The following is a 26626-nucleotide window of genomic DNA, read 5'->3' as shown; positions in this document are numbered from 1 at the left end:
TTGGAGCTTAGGTGATTCTCTGACATGTGTTCAACTATGATTAAAAGTGTGGGAATGATAAAATACTTGTGAAATCAGATTAGACCCTTACAACCTGTTTTCAGTTTTCTTAGGGAAAAGGCCTTAAAATTATTACACAGATCAAAGCTGATGGAAGACTAATAGGTGCTTGATTTATCTAACAAACTTCAAGACACTTTTGTGTGTGTTTAAATTTTTCCATGCCTTTATAGTAAAACATTGATCTACACCAGGGATAGTCAACCTAAGGCCCATGGGCTGGATGCGGCCCAATCGCCTTCTCAATCCGGCCCACAGATGGTCCGGGAATCAGCGGGTTTTTCCATGAGTAGAATGTGTCCTTTTATTTAAAATGCATTTCTCGGTTATTTGTGGGGCATAGGAATTTGTTTATATTTCCCCCCCAAAAAATATAGTCCGGCCCACCACATGGTCTGAGGGATGGTGGACCGGCCCACGGCTGAAAAAGGTTGCTGACCCCTGATCTACACAATTGCTTCTTCAGGTACTTCACTGCTAGCAAGACCATGCTCAGCATTTTCTGGTGCAAGAGAGGGCTTGTCCCTTGTGAGGCAAAAAGTACCTGGAGGGTGATATTTTTGTGGGAAAACAGCAGGAGACAAAAGGGTTAAACCCCTCCCCCAACATACATGGAATAATAGAATTGTAGAGCTGGAAAGGACCCAAAGTGTCATCTGGTCCAACCCCCTGCAATGCAGGAATCTCAACATGCGGTTCCCCCATCCAATTTAAAACCAGACCAGACCCTCACTTCAATTTACAGCTTCCACAGCATTTTGTAAAAAATAAAATAAAGAATGCCATAGACAAACGCAGTCATGTACTTTTGTCTTCTGTCAAAATTATGACTCAGCGAGCAAAAGAGAGTTAATCAAAGGGAAGAAGAGTCAGTTAAGGTAATAGCTTAAAGTACATGCTGTTCCTGGAGATACGATGGAGTCTAGTGAAGTAATGGTTTGAGTGGAATTGCTTATACTTGCCTAACAGAGCTGTCATTCCCAAACCTGCTCTGGGGTTTCCTCCACCCCTCTGGAGCAGATTTGGGGGGGGGGGGTATGTGGCAAGCGCATGGGGGCGGGGAGAAGGGAAGTTGCATTGCATAAATAGAAGTGATTCTTCTTGGGCATTAACTTTGTTGGACACCACCTTATACCTTCTGTGAGCTACGGTACTGGAATGCAAAGCGGTTTCATTGACTGTACAGAAATGATTTACCTTTCCTCAAGGCTCGCAGGTTCTGCTTTGCGTGGCGATGCAGCTCCGCTACACAAGCTGGTCGGGTGGAAGGAAGGAAAATGTTTCTTTGCTGATGCCAAGGGGCGCGATAGTAGACGCTCAGTTTACTCTCTGCATCCAGGTTTGAGACAGCTGCAGAACCAAAGAGAAAAGGACACTTAACCCACACTCATAATGGAGCAGTCAAGTCTTTTCAAATGCATCAAATCTGCTCAGAAATCAATGCAACCCACTAAAAACTATTTAAAAACGCATTATAATTTGAAACAGGGGAGGTGATTTCTGGTCGTAATTCAAATCCGTAAGTTTAAGAAATGCCAGGGTTCATGAATCCACCAGATTTTAGAAACATTTTGAAGAGTACCCACTGCCTGTATGTATGAATGAAAATAAATGAATCAGGAGATGGATGTGAATAAACTCACTGAAACATTTTGAGAACAGCATGAATAAAATGGATACAAAATTAGACACAGAATATCTTTACCGTCAGATATATTGGCTTATTTTTATTTATCTAGGTCAGTCAGAAGCATAATGATTTCTGACATTTACCAATAATCTTTAAAATTTTAGAAAGCCATCAGAAAATATAAGACCATTATTATATTAGCTGATCAATGATCAGATCTCATTCTCATTCCCATGATACACTAATAAAAGATGACAGTAATCATCACTGGTTTGCAAACCAAGCAAGTGTCCTAACACATTTCTGACATTTACCAGTAAATCTCTGAGTAAATTTACATACATTATTGGTATAGGACATTTATGAAGACACACGGGTGTAAATGTCAAAAATAAGTTTTGTGACATGGAGGTCTCTGACATTCACTGGTATAACTTGAGTCCACTAAGCACCTTCAGCAAATGACCCTATTTTACTTAAAAAATAATATATATTTTAAATACAGAAAAGGCTGTAACATTATAACAACAACTTATGTTGCCTTGAAATACATAAAGCACCTTAAAGTAGCTTTTCTCTCTCTTTTCTTATACCTTCAAATCCCCCATCTTTGACCACAGTTAAAACCATCACTCCGTATTTCATAATCAAACACTTTCAGGGTCCTGATTACAAGATGCAGGTACTGGCAGAGTCTGGCAAAGGAAGGGAAGGGGCATAGTGTGGTACAAAGAGGCAATGAAGTTGGTGGGAGGAAGAAGTTGCCAGGAGAAACTAGTTGTAAAGAGATCCTGCATGCTGGAGTCTGCAAATGGGAGTTGCAGGATTGGGTGTTGAAAGTAGCCAATGTGCCCTTGCTGTCAACAGTGGCTAATGCAGGTGACGCTGCCATTCTATTAACTCTATAACTGGAGCAAGGTAAGAAATGATACCTTAGTGTAGCAGCACCTCTGGAACTCAATGCCTATTGACATCAGGCTGCTGCCTTCTCTGTACCCTTTTGTGCGCCTAAAAACACTTTTGTTTAAACAAGCCTATCCGGACATGTAAAATGTTGGTGCATGCATTAATCTGTTTTTAGTTTATTGCTGATTCTATCTTTTGAGTGCATTTATTGGTAATTTAATTTATTCTCTTTGTAAATTGCTTTGAGGTCTCCCCCCCCCATCAAGTGGTATAGAAATTTCATTAAATAGAGAGATTTTGAGAATCTGCATCTTTTGTATTTTAACCTTGAATTCCTTGGATGAAATGTGGGATGTAAATATTTTATACTGTACTATCATCCTTCTTCCCTACACTTAAAATGCATCAGCTTCTGTCACTGATTGATAGATATCTACATACAGGTAGTGCTTTTTTCAGCCGGAGCCCATCGGAGCTCAGTTCTGGCACCTCTTAAATAGGTGCCATTGCCATTGTAAGAGAACAAGGAAGAAGTTCATGGTGAGCTCCAGCACCTCTTTTTCTAGAAAAATAGCACTGGGTACAGGGCACATAGCCAATGTATGTGAACAGCTTCGTCACATGAAGACAGGCACCACATGGACTGGTTTACAGCTGCCCACATACAGTGGCTATGCCATGTACCCTGGCCCACACTCTCTGATTACATGGCAATTGATGATTACATGCAATTCCCACGCATGAAGAAAAGCAGATTTTCTAGTTTTTCACTCTTGATCATAAACATCCATCATTCATAGCCTTTGCTCTCAGCTTTCTTTCTTTCTTTTTAATACTGTAGCTAAGCTGTGTATGGATGCTTGAAGGTAGTATGGCTTAGTTCACTCAGGCGTGTTTGTTCTAATAATAACAACACAAAGGCCAGCAAGAAAGATTTCTGCTCTATTTATTTTGATAGATCCAAGGGGTTACCCCCACGGCTCTGTCTGCTTTCCTAGACTCTCACATTTCCCTTTTCCTTCTTTTACAATTTCTCAACCCTTAATTACCAAATGGAGAATACATTTTAAAAGAATTCTAGCCAGTGTCCCAAATGAGCATATTTTTTTATGTATATAAATAATAAAATAATGCGTGTGTGTGTGATTTAAAAGTCAGTGACATTTTTTCCAGCAGATGGAGTGCAGGAAGGGATGGAAAGGACGGATATGTAAAATATCAAGTTGCCACATTGTAATTGGGAAGTCTTAAATGCATCCTTGAAAGGGTTAAGTCCCAGTGCAGTGCAGACATTGGCCCAGTGCAGATGGAATTGAAACCATGGGTTCTGATTCGTGAACAAGTTGTGGCAGCCAGCTTTGGGCTCATTTCCTTATTTTAAACCTATCACACTTTCCCATTACAGTGGAACCTTGGTTCTCAAATGGTTTAGTTGATGAACAAATCAGCTCCTGAATGCCAAAAACCCGGAAGTAAGTGTTCTGGTTTTTGAACATTTTTTGGAACCTGAATGTCTGATGCAGCTGTTAGCTATTGTTTCCGGGGCGCCTGTGCCAGTCGGAAGCCGTGCCTTGGTTTTCGAACATTTCGGGAGTTGAACGGACTTCCGGAATGGATTAAGTTCGAGAACCAAGGTATCACTGTACATCCTAACTCAGGGAACTGTGGCTTGATTACACTCTAGTTTAGGGTAACAAATCTGTGGCCTGTATTGTTGGACTATGACGTCCATCATTTCCAGCCAGCAAGATCAATAATCAAGGATGATGGGGGTTATTGTCGCAACAGCATGTGGAGGGCCAAAGGTTAGCCATCTATGCATTAGAACAGGGTTAAAGAAAATCACAGGAGAGGTTTTATCTAGAAAAAAGGGGGAAAAACAGGAAAGCATGTAAATCAGGGCAATGCTTCTAAACTCCTAGCCATGGTTAAGAAATCGGGAAGACAATATCTGTTCTGATTCTTAGATTTTAAAGGAAAGAATCTAAGGGTAGTTATGCAAGTGCACAAGTTTTTCGTAAACAAGAGTACTCCACAAAATTTGGCTCTGATCAATCACCACCCCCCATACAAAAAATGTGTGAGAAAACTGGGGGTAATTCGAAGTAAAACACTCCCCACCTGTTCACAACAGGATACAGTAATACAGTGCCAAGGTATCTAAAAGCCAACAGATGTAATCTGTGGGTCAGGCAGGTTTTTTTCTTCAGTGCCACTTTCCTGCTCTTATGAAGAGTCAACCAGTTGAAATATTCTTTCTAATTAGTATATTAATTAATTAAAAGCAGCAAATTCCCTGGGCTCCTCCATGCAGATCTACTAAGCCACTGAACCGGGAATTGTACATATTATAATTCATAAGCAACCCATGTCCTAACTTCCTCCATACTGCAGTGCTGGTGGAACTCCCAATCCTGCACCAATACTTTAAGAAATGCAGGAGAAAGGGTCTCATTTTTAAAAGTGTGTCCTCCAGTGCTGGAAAGGAGCATGCACATTCTTTAAATAAAAATTTATGGAATCAATAGAACATTATGGGAAGGAATCAGATATTCTTTTACCTCACGGATACAATTTTAAACCCCTTTTAAAACAGTCCCCAAACTGCAACCTGTTGCAAGAGAAAGGCAAAGGTGAAGGGAGGAGCACTTGTTTTGCACACAAAATGTATCAGCTTCCACCCCCCTTGGCAGCTCCAGGTAAGGCTGGGAAAGATCCTTCTCTGAAACTGCAGAAAGCTGCTGTCAAGTCCGTAGACAATTCTCAGAAGGAGCTCTGCTCTGACTCTCAATGGCATAGCTGCCAACCCTCCCCCTTTTTTTGCAGGAAACTCCCTTATTCCAAGCCACAGCTGTCAACTTTCCCTTTTTTTGCTGGAAATTCCCTTATTCCAGCGCCGTTTCCCGCTGCTATCCTGGATTGTTAGATATACCGTAGACTGTCCCCGGGACAGGTGAGCCTGCTGCTGATCCCTTAATTTCAAATCCGAAAGTGGACAGCTATGCTCTATGGCAGCTTCCTATGTTTCCCAAGTCAAAAGTATTTCCATGTCTGTACAAGCCCTCAGCTGAACCTGAGGGAGGACCGATTCTTCCACATCTAGCTGCATGATGAGTCAACAGGAGCACGGTTTGTTTCTAGCATTGACTGCCACAGAATATTGTAAGAAAAACAGAAAATTAATTTCAAGACAGAAGCAGTTCATCTCAGATACAAGATAAGCTGGGAACACATCCAACTACATCAAGCATATTAGTGCATAAATGTTTCATGGAGGCAAGTGCCAAGACTGATGCACATTTTATTTATAGTCCAGGATGCCTTCAATGATATTCCCCCCTCGCAAGAGCTTGTGTCTTTTGCTGCCATATTTTGGAAGTTAACGTCTATAGTGCTGGCAAAGCATATACATTGCTGCTTGCTCAGTCTGCTAAACAAAGCAGTCATTTCTCATTCTGCAGAAGCCACTCTTAAACCTCTTGAGCCAAGGCAGCATGGAATATCCACTGCGATCCATTAGCTAGAAAATTAGACTTGGGTCTCTGGATTCAGATTCTGACAATAACCAATTTACCTACTGGGCAAGTAAAGGCACTTATCTCTCAGCCTCAGTTCTTCCTATGTAAAATGGGAACAATAGTGACTAATCTCACATGCAGATGAAGGAAAGTGTGATAAAAATGGTAAAGCACTTTGCAGATTAGAAGTGCTGTAGAACTAGTTTGGTGTAATGGTGGAAATCAATGAGCTAGAAGTAAACCTCCCAATTTGTTGGGTGGCTTTAGGCAAACAGCCATGGCCCAGTGTAGAGGCAATAGGGCTTCACCTGAAGCTCAACATATGTAGTTCTGTTGGTGCAATGGATCTTCCATTTGCACACCCCCAATATGCTCTGGAGGGTCCCCCAACCCTTTGGAGCCGATTCTGAGGATGCATAGCCGGATAGAGGAAACTGCTGTGCTCATTTAAGTCTGTTGTGACGGCAGAGCTGTAGCACTGAATATGGCCCAAGCTCTCTTGATCTCCTAAGCATATTTAAGAGATCGGAAGATCCCCCTATATTTGCAGGGGATGGGCCCTAGCTCAGTGGCAGATCATCTACAGTACTTTGCATGAAGAACATCTGCGAGCAGGGCTGGGAATGTTTCCTGTTTGAAACCTTACAGAGCCAATACCAGTCAGTGCTGACAAAATAATGTGCTAGAGAGACCAACTGTATGATTTAGTATGAAGCAGCTTCCTCCCCTTCTTTTTATCCCACACAAATTCCCCCTCCATTCCCCCTTTTATCACCATATTTAAATCCGTATCTGTGGCCTGATGTAGTTTACATAGTAGTGTGATATGTAACCCAAACACAATTTGCAATCCTGCTTCCGACTAGATTTTTTTAAAATAATAATTTTATTGATTATACACATTAAGACATACATAACATATTATCCCCCTTCTTCTACCCCCCCATGGGCCCCCTCCTGCCACGAGAGAGTCCCATGCAGAGTGGACAGTGCTTCCGACTAGATTTTAAAACAATGGCTTGGCACTAACTATAGTTAGCAAAAATAATCAGCTCTAATTGTCAGTATTTAAAAAACTGGAGGGAGAACTCCCATGCAAGAAAGGAACAGGGAGGATAGGAAGATTACGGGAGGAGTGTGCAAACTCACAGGGCACTTGGATTCCCTAAACCATGGTTTGGTGCTCATCAGTTACATCCACATTGGGCAGGCATAGCTGGCATTAATCAGGAGTTATAAGACAGCTTCAAATTCTGGTTTCACATTTCATTGTAAAGCCAGTCATGATCATCATGTGTTAAGACTACAGTGGATTATGGTAAACCACTTTGAGGGTGGTAATAATAATAATAATAATAATAATAATAATAATAATAATAATAGATGATATTGAAAGGGGAAGGGGGTAGGAAATCATGCACAAGGGAAGAGGAAGGTTACAGAGTAAGTGGCAATTTTATATCTTGTGGGGGGTTTTGTAAAAAAAATGTTTTAATGAAAGATTTTCTTGGGATAAATTCTAATATCTTGTTAAGAGACCAGGAAATGTGTTAAGTTGGCACTGGGCCTGTTTCTGTTCCCCCATCTGTAATAAAGGACTGGCTTCCTAGGATTGAAAGAGGCTAATGTATATTAAGCATTTAGAATATTTGGAACTGTACAAACAAACATATATTTGTATATTATTATCATTTTAGCAGTATTATATAGAATTTGTCATAGGGAACTATTAGTAATAAGCTATGGTGGCTGATATCTCTTATAAAGTGGAAGGCAAGAGGGCCCACAGGAGCCAAAGCCAATGAAAGGCAGAGCCAATGACTTCTGTTTTTCTACCCATCTTTCTTCCTGCTGAGTTCTGTAAGGTCAACCCTGAAGCTAAAAAGGAGGAAGCAGGCAGCCAGGGCCTGGACTGGATGTAAGTAAGAAGGCAAGCAGATGAGGGTTTGCTGGGGGCAGGCTATGGTTGGTGGTGCAGTGCCCCAGTTGCCCTTAAGGACCAGCCTCCCCAGGCTAATAAATGAACGCACATAGCAGCTGCTAGACATGCCAAAACAACTTTCCAGAAGCTTCCAAAGGTCTTCTGGAATTTGCTCATGTCTCACCTCGACGTGCCCATTCCAAGGGCGCTCCAAGCCAGAGCTCACGGAGACCTGCAGCAGAGGAAGCACGCTGAAACGGAAAGCAGCTGTTCACATCAGTTGAGCTTATGGGCCATTTTATGTGGCATCTGGAAACGCTTGCTGAAAGGGTGTTTTATTTATGTTAATAGCTCTGGGAATGGCTATCTTTGATAACTATAAAGGTCAACAAAACCACATGCTTCAATTATCCTGTCAAGAAGCAGGATGCTATAGCGGGCCTGTTTTTCAACAGGCCTCAATACCCTTGTGGGGGTCCAAAATGAGTTATGAGTCCATTCACCTAGGCTGCTCAGCTCTTCTGAAAAGTTGGCCACTTCCGCTATATTGGAAGCTGCCATATGTGCAGCCACTTCTTGCTCTTTCCTAGGTGACTAATTAGGGTCTGGGTTTTTTCAAAAACCTGACCAAATACGCAAATACCGCACAAATACCTGCCTACTCAACCTCTTCAATCTGCAGAATGTGCAGTTTTGCAAGTGCCATATAATGGTGTTCCACATCTGTGAGGAGTCAAAAAAATTATTTAGCATGGCAGTTCTTATGCTTTTGAGCTCCCTGCTTATTAACATTAAGCAGGCACCCTCAATATACTGTAAGAGACATATAGTTTCATTACGTATAATTGTGTTTTGCCATTTTGTTGCTTTTATCTGTATATTGCTGATCATTATTTTATGTAAATCGCTGAAATGGGTTGGTTTTTTTATTAAGCCATTCAGATTTTTTCTGAATAGAAATAAATAAATTTTAAAGCCACCCAAGTGCAAACATTTGCAAATATGCCTTTTTAAAAATAAAAAGATATCCATAGTATGAAGGCTTCCAGGGATTAAAACCAGGTTGAGTTTATACACCACATTATTTACATATCCTTTGTCATTGTTTGGTAAACTGAACTGTGAGAAATTGCTATATTTTTGTTTTAAAACATGTTAAACATTATTACTGAATTTTGTTTTTGAAATGTTTCATTTATACCCTATCTTTCCTTGAGGGAGCTCAAGACAGTGTGCTTTGTTCCTCTCTCATTCTGACAATAGCCCTGTGAGGTAGGCTAGGCCAAGAGTGTCTGCCTCTGGGATTTGAACCTAGATCCTCTCAGTTTACTCTGACACTCTAACAAACCATATTAGCATTATTAAAGATACATGTAAAAAAAGCAAAACAAATAATCAACAAAAACAAGACACAAAGGGTTGTACTCATCACTGAGTAGGACTAGTGTAGGAGTGGAAGCAGACCCATTGAAAGGAATGGACATGACTGACTGTGGTTACTTTCAGTGGGTTTATGCAGAATATAACATAGTTGGATACCACCCAAACATCTCAGGTGGGTAGTCTCAGGCATGTAGCTTCATGAAAACAGAGGCAGATGTCAGTAGTGAAATCTCACCAACCTGCAACATTCATCTCAGTCATTACCCACAGCCCTCCTTGTTACTCACACATGACCCATTATAATAAATACATATGCATCTGTATTGCTTCAGTATGTTTTCTTTATCTTTGGGGCAGGGATGGGGGCAGGGGAGTAAACAAGTATAATAAAAGAGCTTCCAAGTTTTGATCTGCTTAACCTGACATGAGCTTATGAAAAACAGTTTGCTCCAATGCTGTTGCTATCCTACCTCGCAACTGAGAGAAGATGGAGGCCTCCACTTAACTCGTGCAAAATCACTATAAACAGAAACATGAAGATCAAGCCACCCCCCCCCCCATGGGCCATATTTCAGTAATATTACCTGAACCATAGCTGCCAAGTTTTTCCTTTTCTCGCGAGGAAGCCTATTCAGCATAAGGGAAAATCCCTTAAAAAAAGGGATAACTTGGCAGCTATGCCTGAACTGGAGAGAGTAGAGACCATCCATTCACAACAAACAAAGAAGCCCATACACAAAGAAACCAGAAAAATGTGACTGAGGCCTGTGATGGTCTGGAGGATGTGGGGATGGTAGCAGGGAGGAAGAATCAATGCCAGGGATGGGTTTCAGACCTCACTTGGGCAGTTTGGAGAAAGCTGAGAGGTCAGGTTTACTGATGTGCAGGGACCATTGCCATTTCAGCAAGGGATCAACACACAGCTGCAAAACAGAAGTGGTACTCTCGCAGGAACATTGGCAGTGGGTAGATCTTACACAGAAGGAGGAAGGTGAAAAAGACACAGACAGAAGGGGGAGGTAGGGAAAATACTTCCACAGAGGCTCTCCAAAATGAACAGATTTCAGGTACAGTATCTCATAATGGCATCCATGGGAGTGTGGCTCTTCGGGCCAAATTCTACAATAGAACCTTCTGCTTCAAAATATGTGACTAAAGGTTTGGGGAATAGTCCAGTGTTGTCAACTCTACCTGACGATGGCTTCCCAAGGTCTCAAGCGGCAGTCTTCCACATCACCTGCTACCTGCAGAATCCGCTACCTTTGTCACTAAAGATGGCGGGGATTGAGCCTAAGACCTTCTGAATGCAAAGCAGGTGCTCTCTAGCCCTATGACGAGGGATCCTGATGTGGAGTGCACCCTGTTCCAAAGTCTCATTCCTACCACTTCAATCAGGCATACCTGAATGTAATATCTATGCATTGCAAATAGCTTGCCATGAGCGTGAGCTGTTTCAAAGGCTTTGTGTACAAAATAACACCTGTCCCCGAGATGTACGTAGGCTTCATTCCTAGAAAGTTCCACCATAACCCAATTCCTTTTCTCTGTTTTCTCCACGTCCCCTGCCTCCTTTACTTAATGACCTAGATTGCTTCAAAGAGGAAAGGGTTCGAGCTGGGGGAGTGGAGCACAGAAGCACTTTGCCAGTGCTGAGTAGCAGTGAAAGGCTGAAGAGAGATGGGAGGGTGTCTCCCTAAATGGATTTGCCCTTCTAATCCCTCCGTCCAAGTGAGGAGTAGGGATAAAAATGGATTGCCTACTTGCATGTGCATTGCATTCAAGTGTAATAGATACACACACACACACACACACACACACACACACACACACACATATGTGCCTTCCTGTGCCGGTGGGAATCTCCCATCTGAAAAAAACCACTGTATTCCGCAAAGAACAAATCCCTCTGCAACTCATCAGCTCTAATGCGCTGTGACAGAATACACTGAGAAGTACCGCAACATGCTTATCTATTAATATATGTTTGAAACAATCAATAATGCATGTGCTGCGATACTCGCGCTCTGCGCTTGGTCCTGATACATGCAGAAGCAAATCTGTCTGGTGAAGCAGCTTAGTAAGCAAAATGGAGAAGGGGAAAAAAAACACCACACCAGTATAGGAAAGCTCCGGCATAATTCCCAAGACAGTTGAAGGTTTCCTGGTTTGTATGCATAAAACTGCAGCATTTTCATTTTCCCTCGCAAAGGCCAGCACAAACGAACCCCAGAGCACATATATATATATATACTCCCGCCCCTCTTTACATTCTTCAAGTGATTGGAACGATCCCTTCCCATCATCCCTCCCTTCCTTGAGAAATTTGAAGATGTCATTTTAAGTGGCAGGTTTTTGCTTTGTTATGTAACAGAGAGGCAAGAAACCCACATAAACTCCACGAAGAGACTTTGATCATGCAGAGGAATTGAAAGCAACTTCTTTCAGGTCCTGGCTTACTAGTGACAACCAGCAAGAGATCAAATACAAATGTTGGCACAAACAAGGAACAAGGGAACAAAACAGGCCTTTCCCAAAGCAAAGGCTGTAAAAGAATTTCAGCAAGGTCACCACGGTGTCAGAGCTCTCTTCAGTTTTATTGGACTACCAGTGGATAACAAGGTAACTGCCTACAGAGAAAGCCTTCTATTGTTTCTCTACTTCTGTGGCTAAGCAGACTAGCTGGGAATTAGTTGACTTACAAAAATTGATGCTTGCCTCCTACACCAATGAACCTTTCTTCTAAAGCAGCAGAGAAATGGAAGCACACACACCAACGAAATAAGGAAAGAAACATGCAATTCACACACTCCAACTGTTTCTTCTGCAGAATGTTTCCCCTCACAGCCAAAGCTAGGTAAGGGGAAGGAATTCATTCTGCTTGTATTGTAAACTTGCACTGATTTGCGAATTCCCAACTCAACGTGCGAACTGAGACATAGCTATCCTTTGAAATTAAAACTCCTCCAAAATTTGGCGATGCAATTCTCTATCCAAAATAGTGCACATAAATGCATGTTGTAGTGAAAAGAACTTATGAAGCTACCCTGTATCAAGGAAAATAGCTTGTGAATGTTCATTTATTAGGTAAAATTACGTAACAAAAAACATATATCAGGAGAAATGCATGTGAAAAGGAGGACGCTGAAATTAAGGGTGGAAAAATGAGAAAGTGGCAGAAACCAAAACTTATAGATTTGTCCATCCATCCCTAGCGAAAGCCAGTCCAAAATACAAGAATTCAGTGCTGTGAGCATTCACTGAAGATACAGCAAGATGATACAAGTTTTGGATGGCTGTGGATATATTTGCAGACTTACTGCCTGCATCTAAACCTGAACTCTGATGCATTATAATTTGTACATGTTTAATACATAACTAAGAGTATAATGCCTTCTGTTAGACTATACAGTAGTCAGTTGGTCTTCTACCATGTGTTTTTAGGGTTCAGTCATATTACGTTTTCAGAAGTGTCCTCTATGTTCAGGAAACTTCACATGAAGAGACAGTCACAAGATTTGGTGACAATACAGTGTGGCAAAAAATGTGTTTTTTTCACCTCTTTGAGAAATCCTTGCAATATATAAATTACAAAAGTTACTTAACTGCCTAAAGGGAACCAGGCAGAGGACCAGGCAGAAAGCCTTCTCGGTAGTGGCGCCCTCCCTCTCTTCAGATGTCAAGGAGATAAAGAACTACATAACTTTTAGAAGACATCGGAAGGCAGCCCTGTATTGGGAAGTTTTAAAGTCTGATATTTTACTATGTTTTATATATGCTGTAAGCCGCCCAGAGTGGCTGGGGAAACCCAGCCAGTTGGGCAGGGTAATAATCTATATATATATAAATGTAAAAATCTTGAAATTGACGGCCGCTATGTTCTCCGTAACCGCTTGACCGATCGTCCTGAAATTTTGACACAGCGATCCAGGCCACTCCCCGAGGGTTGTAGGGGACATGAAAAACCTCAAATCACACACTTCGGCAGGATTTGACCCGCTTTTCCACCAAGTCAAACAGCGCCCTCAAGTGGAATTCCTCCCACAGTACACCCCCTCCCTTCCTGAGAAATCTAAGCCACACCCACAAACCAAATGACATCAACCAAGCAACTTAAACCACACAGGCAGCCATTATCAGACAGACTAGGCCGCTTTCCAGACTAGGCCAAGTGGAGGTAAGGGGGGGGGCAATAGAGGGCAGGGATACGTAATGGGTCAGAACAGGGTGGGGGGAGACACAGGGATGAAACCTGCCCTCTCCACAGTGTCTCGCCTCGACTCAGGGGGACTCTGAGGCTCAGGGGGATCTGAAGGGGGGCTATTACCCTCCATTTCACAGACTAACGCACAGCAACGCGTGCAGGGCCAGCTAGTAAATAAATAATAATAATAACAACAACAGCAGCATTTGAAATTCAGCTACTCCAGAGCTTCATCAAACAATCTCTATTCCTGAACTTTGTATTGAAGGCACTGCCGCCACATGGCAATCTGTGTTCAGCACTTATCACACTTCTTCGCATCTCTGTTAAATCTGCCAACAAGGAGAGCAATTATGGTCGGCTGAGTTTCATAATGAGGATGTTGTTCATTAAGTATTAGACGGAGACCACCCAGTCATTTTTAACAACTAGGGAGGCATTAAGCGGTATATATTTATTAGAGCAGTAGAGCCCAAAGCACAGCACATTACAAAAGTTGCCATACTCTATTGCAAAAAGACAATGAAATGATATTAGTGAACCTGTATCAGAGACTTTTAGCCAAAAAAGGATTTGGCTAACACTGATCCAGTTTGTGGGCCACCCATTAGCCACTCCAGGTCTGAATTATGATACTTGGGTGAAGTTCCTTATGATTGGGAATCCTGATAAGGAGGGGCTCCCAGTTGCAGGAATGTTTGTCACTGTGCTCTTCCAAATGCACTTAGAAATCCACTTCATACATTCCTAGTCGACACAGGAAGCTTGGGAGCAGAGTGAATTGTGGACATTTGCTTCCCCCTCCCCAAGACTCTATTTTGAATGTCCCTTTCTGGAACGAGGACCTGAGATTTTAAAATTAAGTTTTAATTGGTGGGAATGAGAATCAGAAATAGGAGTAAGAACCAGATTGATCCATCTGAAAGGCATCCCTTTCCCCTTCACCCTGACTTGGGCGAGAGGACGGGTCCCTTGCGACCCTTCCTCTGTCTCCCCATCTCTCTTTATTTAAACATTCATGGCCTGCTTCTTTGGATGTTGACTTAGCAGTGCATCCCACTGTCTTCAATGGGACTTGCTCCCAATTGGAGAAGTACATAGGACTGAAACTTTAATTATGCAACCCAAAATTGGATACGTTTCTAAAATACTCTCACTCTTCGAGCATTTCTTTGTGGTGGATTTTCAATGTTCATTAACAGACTTGATAACCACAGACCACAAATTAATTTGTTTGAGCTCGCTCCAATTAGCAAAGATTTGCATTCTATACATCCTATGTCGGGGATGGGGAACCCCTTTCTGCCCAATAGTCACTTCCCCTTCTGGGCAACCTTGTGAGGTGAGATATGCCAGTGGTGGGTGGGATCAGAGGCAAAAATGGAGAGAGCAATTCATGCCAATTTTACCTCTGTACACTAAGCTAATTTTTACAGAAACACCCCTCTTTAGTCTCCTTGCAGGCAAACACAAAGCATTATGGGAGTTCAAGGGCACATTGCAATCAGGCAGAAACACTCAGGGAGGGTGCAAAGCAGGACAGGTGATGGGCATGGCCTGGGGAGAAGGGGTGCAGCCTAAGGAACATCCCAAGGGCCACATCTGGGCCTGAGATCCCCCATCCTTGCTTTATGGCATATGCATCTGATAGTGAAGGATGGGTAACAAATTGAATCATGATAAGATGTGCTGTGGTTAGGGCCAATGATCCCATTTTGCTGTTTGAGGCAAATCAGGAAGTGCCAGCCACTGCTGCCTGTGGTGATGGCAAAGAAGCGATGCCGGCACTGGCACTGATTTCAGGGGAGATCTCGCAAGATCTTGCCAGAAATCACCAAATGGCTGTGGTAGCCTACGGTATCTTGCCACAAGCAGGAAACTACAAAGAAGGAATAATTGTCCTTTGCTCATCCTTATTCTTTCGTGTGTTTCCAGACTTGTGCCATACCCTGGAAACCAGAAGCATGAAATCACACAGAGAAAAGTTTATTTCTGCAGCCTCAATAATACAGGCACAATTTATAATGCCAAACCCTTGAATGCTCGCAATATATCAAATGGCAGGATGTATCTCTGCTTTCCATGTTGCGCATGCCACCTTTTCATTCATAAAAGACAAGTTGTATCTTTAATCACTCTGCCAGAATAACAGCACTCGATTGCTCATGTTATCAAACACTATTGGAAAAGTCTAGATAAGGAAGGCTGGGCAACCCCAGCCTATTAGTATTCCACACACAGCCACCTCCTCGTAACCGAGAGTCATTGGTATCCCAGCAACCCTTAACTTTTCATTCTCCCTGGATTGCCGGATCTTTATCAAAATATAATTACATCCCTCATTTGGAAGATAAATTTTGATAGCCTGTGCCATGCCAAAAATAACTAAAATCTGTGAGTGCTAAGATTCCATGGTTACAAACATCTTCATGTATCAAGGCACTTAGGCGGCCTCCTAACTTGTGGAAAGATTTGTTTGGTCTGCAGCATCTCCCAACTTTGCATGGATGGCTGAGGCTAAATGTTCAAATGTGGTTAGAACATAAGAAGGAGAAGAGCCAAGAAGCCAAAGGTCAGCTCGGTTTAGCATCCAGTTCCCAACTGCAGCAAGCCAGAGGACTCTGGGGTGCCTACAGCAGGGCAGGAAGGAAGCAGGCCTTCTCCCACTTTCCACCCCACTACCATTCCAATGTATACTGCTTCTGAACCTGGAGGATCCATTTACCTATCAGGGCAAAATCCCATGATAGAGCCGGCATCCATTCATTTGATAAAACTCAGGAAATGCCTCAGTTTGGAAACATAGAGTCACAGAGTTGGAAGGGACTGTGTGAAGGACATCAAATCCAACCCTCAGCAATGCAGGAATCTTTAGCCCAATGTGGGACTCGAACTCATGACTCTAGGATTAAGAGTCTTATGCTCTACCGATTGAGCTATCCCCCGATAATTCAAATAGTAGTAGCATGCAGTTTTACATTTACTGGAGGCAAGCAGTGCTATTTTTCTAGAAAAAGAGGTGCCAGAACTCACCATGAACACCTCCCTCGTTCTCTTAGAATGGCAATGGTGCCCACCTGAGAGGTGCTGGAACCGAGTTCTGGTGAGTTCCGATTAAAAAAAAGCCCTTGAAGCAAGCGATTCTGTACTTGACAGGCATGTGAGAAACACTGCAAAGTGTAACAAAACTTTAAAATTTTATTTTGTGACCTGTTGCGTGACTCAGAATAACTTAAAAGAGGCTAGTTCTTGAGTACACCAGAAAGTACTGCAGTACAGGCAGCAACTGTGTTTTAGGCGTATCTGATAAGTGCATGACCGTGCCGAACCCAGAAGCGACCCAAAAACTTCACAAAAAGGGGCAGGATGGGCAGGGGACAGAATGGGGCTTTTGCAGGCTTTTCCAATGGTGTTTCAAATATACGCAATTTCACTTAAACGTGCCTTGGAATGTAACCCCCAGGTAAATTGGGAGTTGCCTGTACTTTATGGGGAAGAATACACTATCGGTCAACCTAGCTCAGGAATGCCTACACTGACCAGCAGCGGCACTGCATGGTTTCAGACGGAATCAGACGGGGACATTTCCAGCCATGTTTGGAGATGGCAGGGGTTGAACTTGGGACCTTCTGCATGCAAAGCAGATGCTCCATCACTGTCCTAATGCCTTTCCCCACCTATTCATACCAGTAGTGGCAGGCAAGGTGGGTAGCGCTGCTCACCTGGCTTCCCAACACTGCACATCACTGCTGGTTACCTAGAGGGAAAGGGGTAAGGCCCTCAGTTACTGGCAATCACCTCCACGCTGGGAAGCAGGTAAGCAATGTGCCCCCCCCCCTGATCTACCAACTGCTACCGTTTGCCTCTAACAAAAAAAACCCTACCAGTTAGGTGACAATGATACTTCAGTATCTCCATAACTAATTAGGTTCCTAAAATACGTGCAAGACATTCCACCTTCCTAGGCAGCAATGGTGCTTATGCTGGAATTCAGCTTTAGCTACCACAGACATTTACAATGCAAAAGCTGAGGTAGAAGAGGAGGAGGGAGGGAGGGAGAGGCAAATGCATCCTGACAACTGGGACATTTGGAGGTTGGAGTTTTCCCTGGGGCCGGCACTCTGATAAACATGGCAGTCCTGGCTGAAACAGGACCATTGGAGGGCAACTTGTGGAACCGTAAATGTGAATATAGCAGTCAATCCTGCTCCTCTTGTGCCATTAGTAAAGTGATGCTAATTTAAGATTAGGAATGTTTAAGAGGCATTGCCTGTGGACAGGTAAAATAATAAGTAGCAAACTATATTGTGTGAAGCGCACTAGGGTGATTCAGAGAACAGATTGAGTTTAATCTCTGTTTAGTTTAAGCATGCCTTTCCCTGCTAGCTGTGATTGGCAGCGTTTGGCTTACATTCCAAAATGGACTAACAACATACCTGCTAGATCAGGCCAAAGGTCCACCTTGCCCAGCATCCTATTGTCCCCGTGGCCAACCAGATGCCCATGGGAAGCTCATGGGCATGACCTGAATCACTTGTGATTCCCAGCAACTGACATTCAGGAGCATGCACCTTCTGATATTGTAGGTAAAAGATATAGAGTTCACTATGAAAAAAACTTCCATTGCTCATCAATGCTGTGCTACCTTGTTGTGTGTTGTTAGGGCCATCACTCAGGGTAGAACATTTGGTTCCAGGTTCAATCCCTGGCATAACCAGGTAGGGTCACAAACACCCCTTTGCTGAAATCCTTGACAGCTGCTGCCAGCCTGTGTAGACCAGTGTTTCTGAAACCTGGGTCTCCAGCTGTGGCTGGACTGCAATGCTCCTCAACCCTAGCTAGCAGGACCAGTGATCAGAGATGATTGGAGTTATAGTCCAACAACAGCTGGAGACCTAGGTTTGAGAGATGTTGAGCTAAATGGACCATCTGACTGACTCAATGTAAGGCAGCTTATGTTTCTATAAAATCACATATACACCATGGAAAGATGTATGTGTAATGGGGGCAACAAGTGTAAACACAAAATACAAACGTTGATATGGAAACGAGCATGCAAATGGCATGCAAATCTATCCTAAGTGCCATGTTCTGTCCCAATACCAAATCCCATGGAGAAGGCAGCTGAGAGGTTGCAGGACCATGGATAGCTCCAAGTGAGCCACTTGACCCAACAAAGGTTGAGAGCAAGACTGAGTCTTTTAAAGCATGTGCCTCCAGATTACCCCTCCTGACGGTTACCTGTGTATAGTGCTGGTGGGGAAAAGAGTTAACTGGGTGGTCCAATCAGAACCCAAGGGGGTGGAGTCAGAGGAACTATAAAAACCAGCCCTGAGGGGTAGTAAGGAAGTTGAGTTGAGTTGAGTTGGTTGTTGTTGAGAGAGTTAGAGAGTCTGTGGGTAGGCTGACTTAGGAGAAATAAGGGGAGTTTGAAACAGCTAATTGCTAGGAAGGTATAGGCCGGTAGAGGAAACAATTGTATTTGAAACCACAAGCTTGTTAAACTGCAAACTAATAAACAACATTTTGTGTTCCAATTTTAACCCTGACTGGACTCAGTATTGTACCAGTTAGAGACTGGTTGGTGGAAGCGGGAGAACTCAGTGGTGGCACAGGGATCAATAGACGGTGAAACGTCTGGGGACCCTGTGTGATCGCCACAGGGGGCAACAAGTGTAAGCACAAAATACAAACATTGATATGGAAACGAGCATGCAAATGGCATGCAAATCTATCCTAAGTGCCATGTTCTGTCCCAATACCAAATCCCATGGAGAAGGCAGCTGAGAGGTTGCAGGACCATGGATAGCTCCAAGTGAGCCACTTGACCCAACAAAGGTTGAGAGCAAGACTGAGCCTTTTAAAGCATGTGCCTCCAGATTACCCCTCCTGGCTCTGCCCCCTCATGGCTTCCCAAAATATGCTCCTATGCTGTGTTCCACAAACTGGGCCAAGGTTTGCAGCCACTGAATTCAAGTTATGTTGGATTATTCCCAATTCACAGAAAAAAAATAAAAGTTAATCGTCCATTTTCTTTCTTTCTTTTCAGTTTTACAATATTAGAACCATTTGTCCGACTAGGTGTCAGCCAATTCCATCTGTGGGAGTTGTGTCATCATTGCTAACAGACAGATATTTTTGTAAGCAGCTGTTCAACATATTTCATTGTAGCCCAATAAGTCTAAGCACAGAGTCAGTGTCACAGAGCAGGAGTACCGGTAAATGTTTCAGGCGCTACTAAAGTATGAGATCATATTCTCCGCTATTAATACAGGATGGGATTCAATGAATCAGTCCATCAGCTTGCTTAATGGGCCTTTCCCACCTCCCAGCATCGCTGGACTGTGAGGTGCAGTGGGAAGCACTGGGTTCCTCAGCCTCCGTTGTCTCATGGTCTCCCATAGCAGACTCAGAGCCCGGCACCTAGTCTGGTTCCTTAGCTAGAGACTCTGCAGCTTCCAACTCCAAGTCTTGATTGCTGCTGGACTCTGGGTCACAACACTAAGGTTTCAATACAAAACCATCTTTCCCTGAGTTAGCAGTTCTCGTGACATGAAGTAACATTTAGGCAACTTTTTGTTGGGTCTAAATGGGCAGAATCAGGTCCACCCCTGGCAAAAAACAATGATAATTAATTTGTCAGATGGAACTCAGTGGGATTCATGACCATTATAGACATTGCACTGAATCTGTTGGACTGAAGTGACAGAATTCAGACTATACTACCACCGATAGGTGGTTAATTTTTTTCAATGCTTGGCCATATTAAAAAAACATCAACGTATGTCCCTACATGCAATGAGCTGGCATCTAAGTTAAACCTTTCTCCCTGATCAGTTATTTTCAATCTCACAAGTTTGGGGTTTTCTTTTTTACAGGGGGGAGCCCTGCAAAACATATCCCCCCCCCGAAGTGGTTCAGTCCTCAGGCAACTTCAACTTATCATGTGTAATGTATAGCTCATCCAAGCAAACTTGTTCAAGAGCTGGCGGTAAGCCTTCTATTGGTGTCCCCAGAAACCTTCCTGAATATCACTACAAAAACAATATGTTTCTTCTGCAAGACTATTAATCACGCGGGCAACTATGGTATTTCAAGGTATAGAAAATATGCAGTGTCTTTTAACCAGTTTCCAAATACTGTATGTATTGCTTCAGCACTGCCCATTCGCAAGGACCTGAACCTGGAATGACTTCTTTCTTTGCCGATACTTAGCTGAGGTTACTCTGAGCAGCCAATGAGCACACCCCAGTACTTGGTTTCCTATTTCTTTTCTGGCCTTGAGCTTTTGCAATTTTCTGAGTTTCTCACCAATATGTTCCACTGAGCATCCTAAGTTGCTGCTGCAACACCAATCACATGAGACATACCGCAGATAGATAGATAGATGATAGATATAGATATAAATATATAGACAGATAGATGATTGATAGATAGAGATATTACTCAATATAAACTTCACCCTGCATACGATCCTTTTCATCAACAGGTTCATGAAGGAGCAGATCCACAATATTAGTATCATGAATGTCAGGTAGCAAGAACTCTGTATCATCAATGCTAAAAATAACTGAAATAGCAAGAACAGGGAGGGTTGGGGAACACTGCTACCTGAAACCCAGTCAGTGTCAACAATACTGAGCTAGAGGGACCAATGGGCTCATCTGGTATAAGAAATACCCAATGCCCAAGGGAATATTCCCCCCTACAGGCGACTGTGCAGTTTCATATTTGTAAGAGAACATTGCCTAGTGTTTCCTGTACTCTTCCATCACAGCCAGCTTAATTATTCCATATGCCACGTCCATAATGCTTGTCAACCTAATTTATGAATGTAATAATACAGATCATTTATAAACTAGAGGTATGAAGATCACAAGGAAGTCAAAGTCTATTTAACTATAGATAGCATTTGGTGGGGGGTGGGGAGGAAATTGCATTATACAGGTAGAACCCATTGAGGTTGCCCCTTCATTCATTCCCACACACGATTCTGCCCTCTGCCATTCAGTCACCATGGAACCACACTTGCCCCTTCCTATTGCTTCCATTATAACCAGAAAATGGCAACACAGGTGCCTCTGTAGGACAGGAACCTGAAAGCTAAGCTGTGAACCGACCATTTAAAATAAAAATAAAAATACTGTTCTATCTTCCAAGGGCAACTGAGGATATGAGAAGGGAGTGATTAGGGGGCATCCACTCCCTGTCATACAATGCACCACACTGCAGAAAGAAGAGTTTGCTGTGATACGAGCCTCTAACATTATCATAATCACTGCAAAGCCAGCCTTTTTACTGAGCATGTTTACTGGTGGCAATGAATCTCACAACCCCCTTCAATATTTTGCATCCTGGATAAGTGGTGAGGATTTGTCAATCACGGTCACCATTTCTTATTGTGCTCGTAATTTTCCTCTGTGCCTTTTGCATTCCTGTGAAGGAAAACACACACACCTCAAAAGCCCTTCCTAACTTCTTAGCTGCTGCTGCCATCATAAATGGACTGGCATTTTCTGTATCATATATATCAGCAACATGACACAAATCCAAATGGGTTCCGTGAGTCAGCTCTGTGCCTTTGCAGAGTAAGAAGGAAACAGATCTAGCCCTAATCAGGAGGAGTAGAGAGGATTCAAGCACTAGTTTTGCAAATCATAATTGGGCTTGCAGGGGCAGGCATTAGAAGCTCTTGTGTCAGACCAAATAATGTAAAATAAAAATAAACCACTAAAAAGGGAGAATCGACCAAAGTAGCAGAAGTATTGCAAAGACCAGCACCACTTAGCAACTGCCCACCATCTTGGCTCAATCATTCCACCATGTATGACATTCCCCACCCCCACCCCCTTACAATGACCTTAGCAGAAACTACTGATGAACATTACATTTTATTTTTAGGTGCAAGCACTCAGAAAATCCCAGGTGTGTGGCTGAATGGCCAAAGGGCAGTCTCACCTTCAATACCCTTTTATGGAAGGGCTGGGGAGAGAAGCAGGCTCTGGGGAAAGGGGCCAGCATGGATAGTAGTACTCATTTAGGTTATTAGAATACAGTAGTTCTATTAAGGACACACACACACACACACACACACAAACACACACACAATTCATTTTCCTTTCTTATTTGTGAATCCTTTTTTTAAAAAACAAAACTCAGATTTAGTGCCATTCCTTTGAGCTTTTAATACCCAAATAATTTCCCTTCCACCTGCAATTTGAAAAGTACAGCCTTGTTCCCATGCCAGAGATTTCTCGGTGCCTGACAGCTTCTGCATCTCCATACCTTGCTGGTAAGCATAAATGCTGCATACTAAACTCTTACAGCCAGTGGCAGTGATTCAGAAAGGAGCAACACATTACTACGACTGCTAAGATAAAACTTACAATACTATGCAAGACATTTTTAAAAAAGAAGCCACAAGCAAACAAAGTCACATTGCAATTATAAAATAAAATAAAATATTTGATTTAACCAGAATAAAAGGATTAGAAGGAGTGGATTAACATAGGAAATAAAATGTATTACCATTGGGGGAAACTCCTGCTCATTTAGATTCTCCAGCCAATGCATAGAGTCACCCAGAGATTGCAGCTTTTCCTTTTAACTTCATTCCCCAACTGTGTAAGGAATTGGTTAAAAATGACGTCACTGCTGATCTACTCACTGCCTTTCCTAGTCTTCACCCCCATTCACTTGCCAAAAGAGCTGAAGCTCCTACACTTATCGTCCCGCGTTGGCCAATGAAACACGACTATCTAAGTTCCTGGTTCTGCATCGGGCCATGTCAGTGCAGTACCGTACTGCAAGTGCATCTCTGTTGAGTCTCCTGCAGCAGCATTTTGCTAAAATGCACTGTCAAGAGGCCCCAGAAACATCCAGAGATCTCCTAAGAAATCCCATTTGTCCCAATCTTAGGATGTATAAAAAACAGATTATGCCACACCTAAATTCATCATTAAACAGCAGTGAGAGAAAAACACCTTGCCTGGATTCTGCCTGTATGTGTTTATTTAACACACTTTTATTTCCTCTCTCTCTGTGTTGTAGCTTTCTTGTATCAGAACTGCAACATATCTTCTTTTTTTTAATCCCCCTTCCCTCTGATTATTACATCACCAATACATGATTCCAACTCTTACTATGGAACTGGGAAAAATAATAATTCTGAATGGGAGCTACCCACGGTGAGCTCATCTATTGAATTCAAGTGGTGCCAAAGTCTGAATCCCGGCAGTTTTACACAAAGACTCTGGCCTGACATAGCACTGCTTGGATTTTATAACCTTGCATCTGCTGAAAAGCGAAATGTCTCATTGTTATGCTATTGAAACCAGATTAGTTTGCTTGCCACCACAAGCTGTGCAAAGAAGCACTGGCTGCAAGCAATGCAAGGCTCCATCCAGAACATTCCTCTGGAGAATGCATAGGGGATTGATTCAGCATTCTGGGGCTGCATTTAGCATTCCCTGCCTATCTTATCTGCCGAGAAGATGTTGCAGTAAAATCCTCTGACCGGCAAAGCTACAGGAGAGAGAAAAAGCCGGCTTGCGAGCACACTGCAGAAATACTTGGAAGCATCTCTCTTCCCCCCGCCCTGCTGCTCTCCTAAGCCTTCATTCTCTAAAGCATCACTGAAGGGGACACGAGAGAGAGAGAGAGAGAGAGAGAGAGAGAGAGAGAGAGAGAGAGAGAGAGAGAGAGAGAGAACCCCGATTCCATTGCTGCCACTCACTGCAGAGAAACTGGCTGCATGGCACCCTCTCTACAGCCACAAAACCAGCAGCAAAGCAGGCCGGCTATAATGCAAGGCCTGCTGCATAGCTAGCTGGGCTGCTGGTTGCTATGGGCACCCATTCCACGCCCCTCCACCTCCCCAATCCATACCTGTGCATCTTCTCCTTGGGTACCGCGGCAGCTTGCATTGGGATTTGCCCATCCACGATGTGGCCAGGCACTACCCATCCCTGATAAGTCTCAGTGGCCTAATGGAGGGCAGGTGCTTGATACTGCATCCTCCCTCCCTCCCAGCAGCAGCAGCAGCAGCAGCAGCACAGTCAGAGTCAGAGTCAGTCAGAAGCAGCAGCAGCAGCAGGACCGGCAGCAAAGGGGAATCACTATATATGTATGGGCAGCCTCAGCCTATGCAGATCTCATATATATATATATATATATATATATATATATATATATATATATATATATATTCTCTAAAGCATCACTAAAGGGGACTTGAGAGAGCGAGCCCTGATTCCATATATATATATATATATATATATATATATATAGAGAGAGAGAGAGAGAGAGAGAGAGAGAGAGAGAGAGAGAGAGAGAGAGAGTCCTATTCTTCTATAGCACAACTTACTGACATGGATTTGTTATGTGTACATTACTACCAGAAAACATGCATCACATTAGGTATACCGTATATTCTGGCGTATAAGACGACTGGGCGTATAAGGCGGCCCCCAGCTTTTCCAATTAAAATATAGAGTTTGGGATATACTCGAGTATAAGACGACCCCTGACTTTTGAGAAGATTTTCCTGGGTTAAAAAGTAGTCTTATACACAGGAATATGCAGTATGTTGGGAAATTTATTTTGGGAGTTCAGACTACTAGACCCACCAGGGGCCTTTTATTTATTTATTTATTTATTTATTTATTTATTTAGTAAGTACACAGCCCTCCACCCGAAGTTCACAGGGCGGTTCACAACAATGAATCTAATGGAAACGCTGGCAGAAATCCTCATGCCTTTAGCAGGGCAGTCTCGAGCAGGTCGGGCGCCCTGGCGCTGAGGCGCGGAGATCGCTCCGGCGCCCCCGCCCTCTCAGTGCCCTGACACCCCGCGCCACCGGGACTATACCTAGAGGCGGCCCTGGCCTTTAGCATGCCAGGCTATGTGCTGGAATTCTGCTTCCATTGTAACTTGAAGGCAAAGTGAGACAGAGTTGTTCCATCACCAAACTCTAAATCTGGGTGAGGGGTGGAGAGGAACCCGTCGCTGCTTTGGCATGCTGGTCAGGGTTATCTTTTTCTCTCTTTTCAACATTAAGGGCTATTGACCCTTCAAAGCAGGCATTTCACAACCCTTTCGTCACTTGGGGACAATGGATGAAGGAACCTGTGAAGTGCAAAAAACTGTATGATAAGCTTAAATTAAAACCCAGCTACCATCTCGTTCTGAATATTCTCCCCATATTCTGTCATGGTCAGGCATTTGGGATGAACACATTTGGGCTGAGAGGGGAAAGGAAGCACACACACAGTCCCTACCCCTCCATATCCCTGAGGGCATTGCCTATACTTGAGACCAGCTTGTATGGAACATAGGCTTAGAACCCTCATCTTGATCTGGAACCCCAAGAAGACAGGGTTCCCAATCACAGAGATCGTTCAAAACACTCTTTGACATTCTCTCCAGGACCTCGCTCTCAATGCAGGAAGGTCTGAAATGGAGCCAGCATGCCTTGGGATGTTGAGGGCAGGGCTTGTGTGTGTTTGTGTTCCTACCTCCTTCCCACGTTTAATCACATGCATTCAGGGGAACATCTTAATAGGCCCAGAAGGTGGTCATGAATGGTCTGATTGCTGGGTGGAAACTATAAGGCACAAAAGGGCTGAAAATCACCTTCCCTTGAAGGGGAGGGAAGGTCAATTTGGCTGGGGGCGGGGAAATCCCCACAGATCTTCCCAGAACATATGAGAAGCCATCTACAGTCCACTGGGTGACCACATGGAACCTGTTCACTCAGGGGCATAGCCAGGATCAAAATTGGGGGGGCAAGGGGCACGGGGGGAGGGGCCACAGGGGGGCAAGGAAAGCCATGGTCGTTCAGGGGCGAGGGGGCGCCAGGATCAGCCCGAAATCGGGCTGCTCCGACCCCCTCCTCCCCCTCCGCGATCGGCAGGGGCGAGGGGGTGCCAGGATCAGCCCGAAATCGGGCTGCTCTGACCCCCTCCTTGACAGGCAGGGGTGAGGGGGCGGCAGGATCGTCGGGGTGG

The 26626-nt window shown here is 43.5% G+C and overlaps 1 protein-coding gene across 1 annotated transcript in view; it reads right to left on the bottom strand.

Annotated features, from left to right (window-relative positions):
- The window catches only part of NHS (NHS actin remodeling regulator), a 236448-nt gene that overhangs the window by 21371 nt on the left and 188451 nt on the right, over positions 1-26626 (bottom strand). The window contains exon 2 of the mRNA XM_035114638.3: positions 1258-1410. Within this exon, the coding sequence (XP_034970529.2) occupies positions 1258-1410 (153 nt within the window). The remainder of the gene's footprint in view (positions 1-1257; positions 1411-26626) is intronic.

The sequence above is a fragment of the Zootoca vivipara genome, chromosome 4 (genome assembly GCF_965207765.1).
Source record: "Zootoca vivipara chromosome 4, rZooViv2.hap1.1, whole genome shotgun sequence".
Taxonomy (NCBI): domain Eukaryota; kingdom Metazoa; phylum Chordata; class Lepidosauria; order Squamata; family Lacertidae; genus Zootoca; species Zootoca vivipara.
Note: the sequence above shows the minus strand (reverse complement) of the source record. Positions and strands in the feature narration are given on the sequence as shown.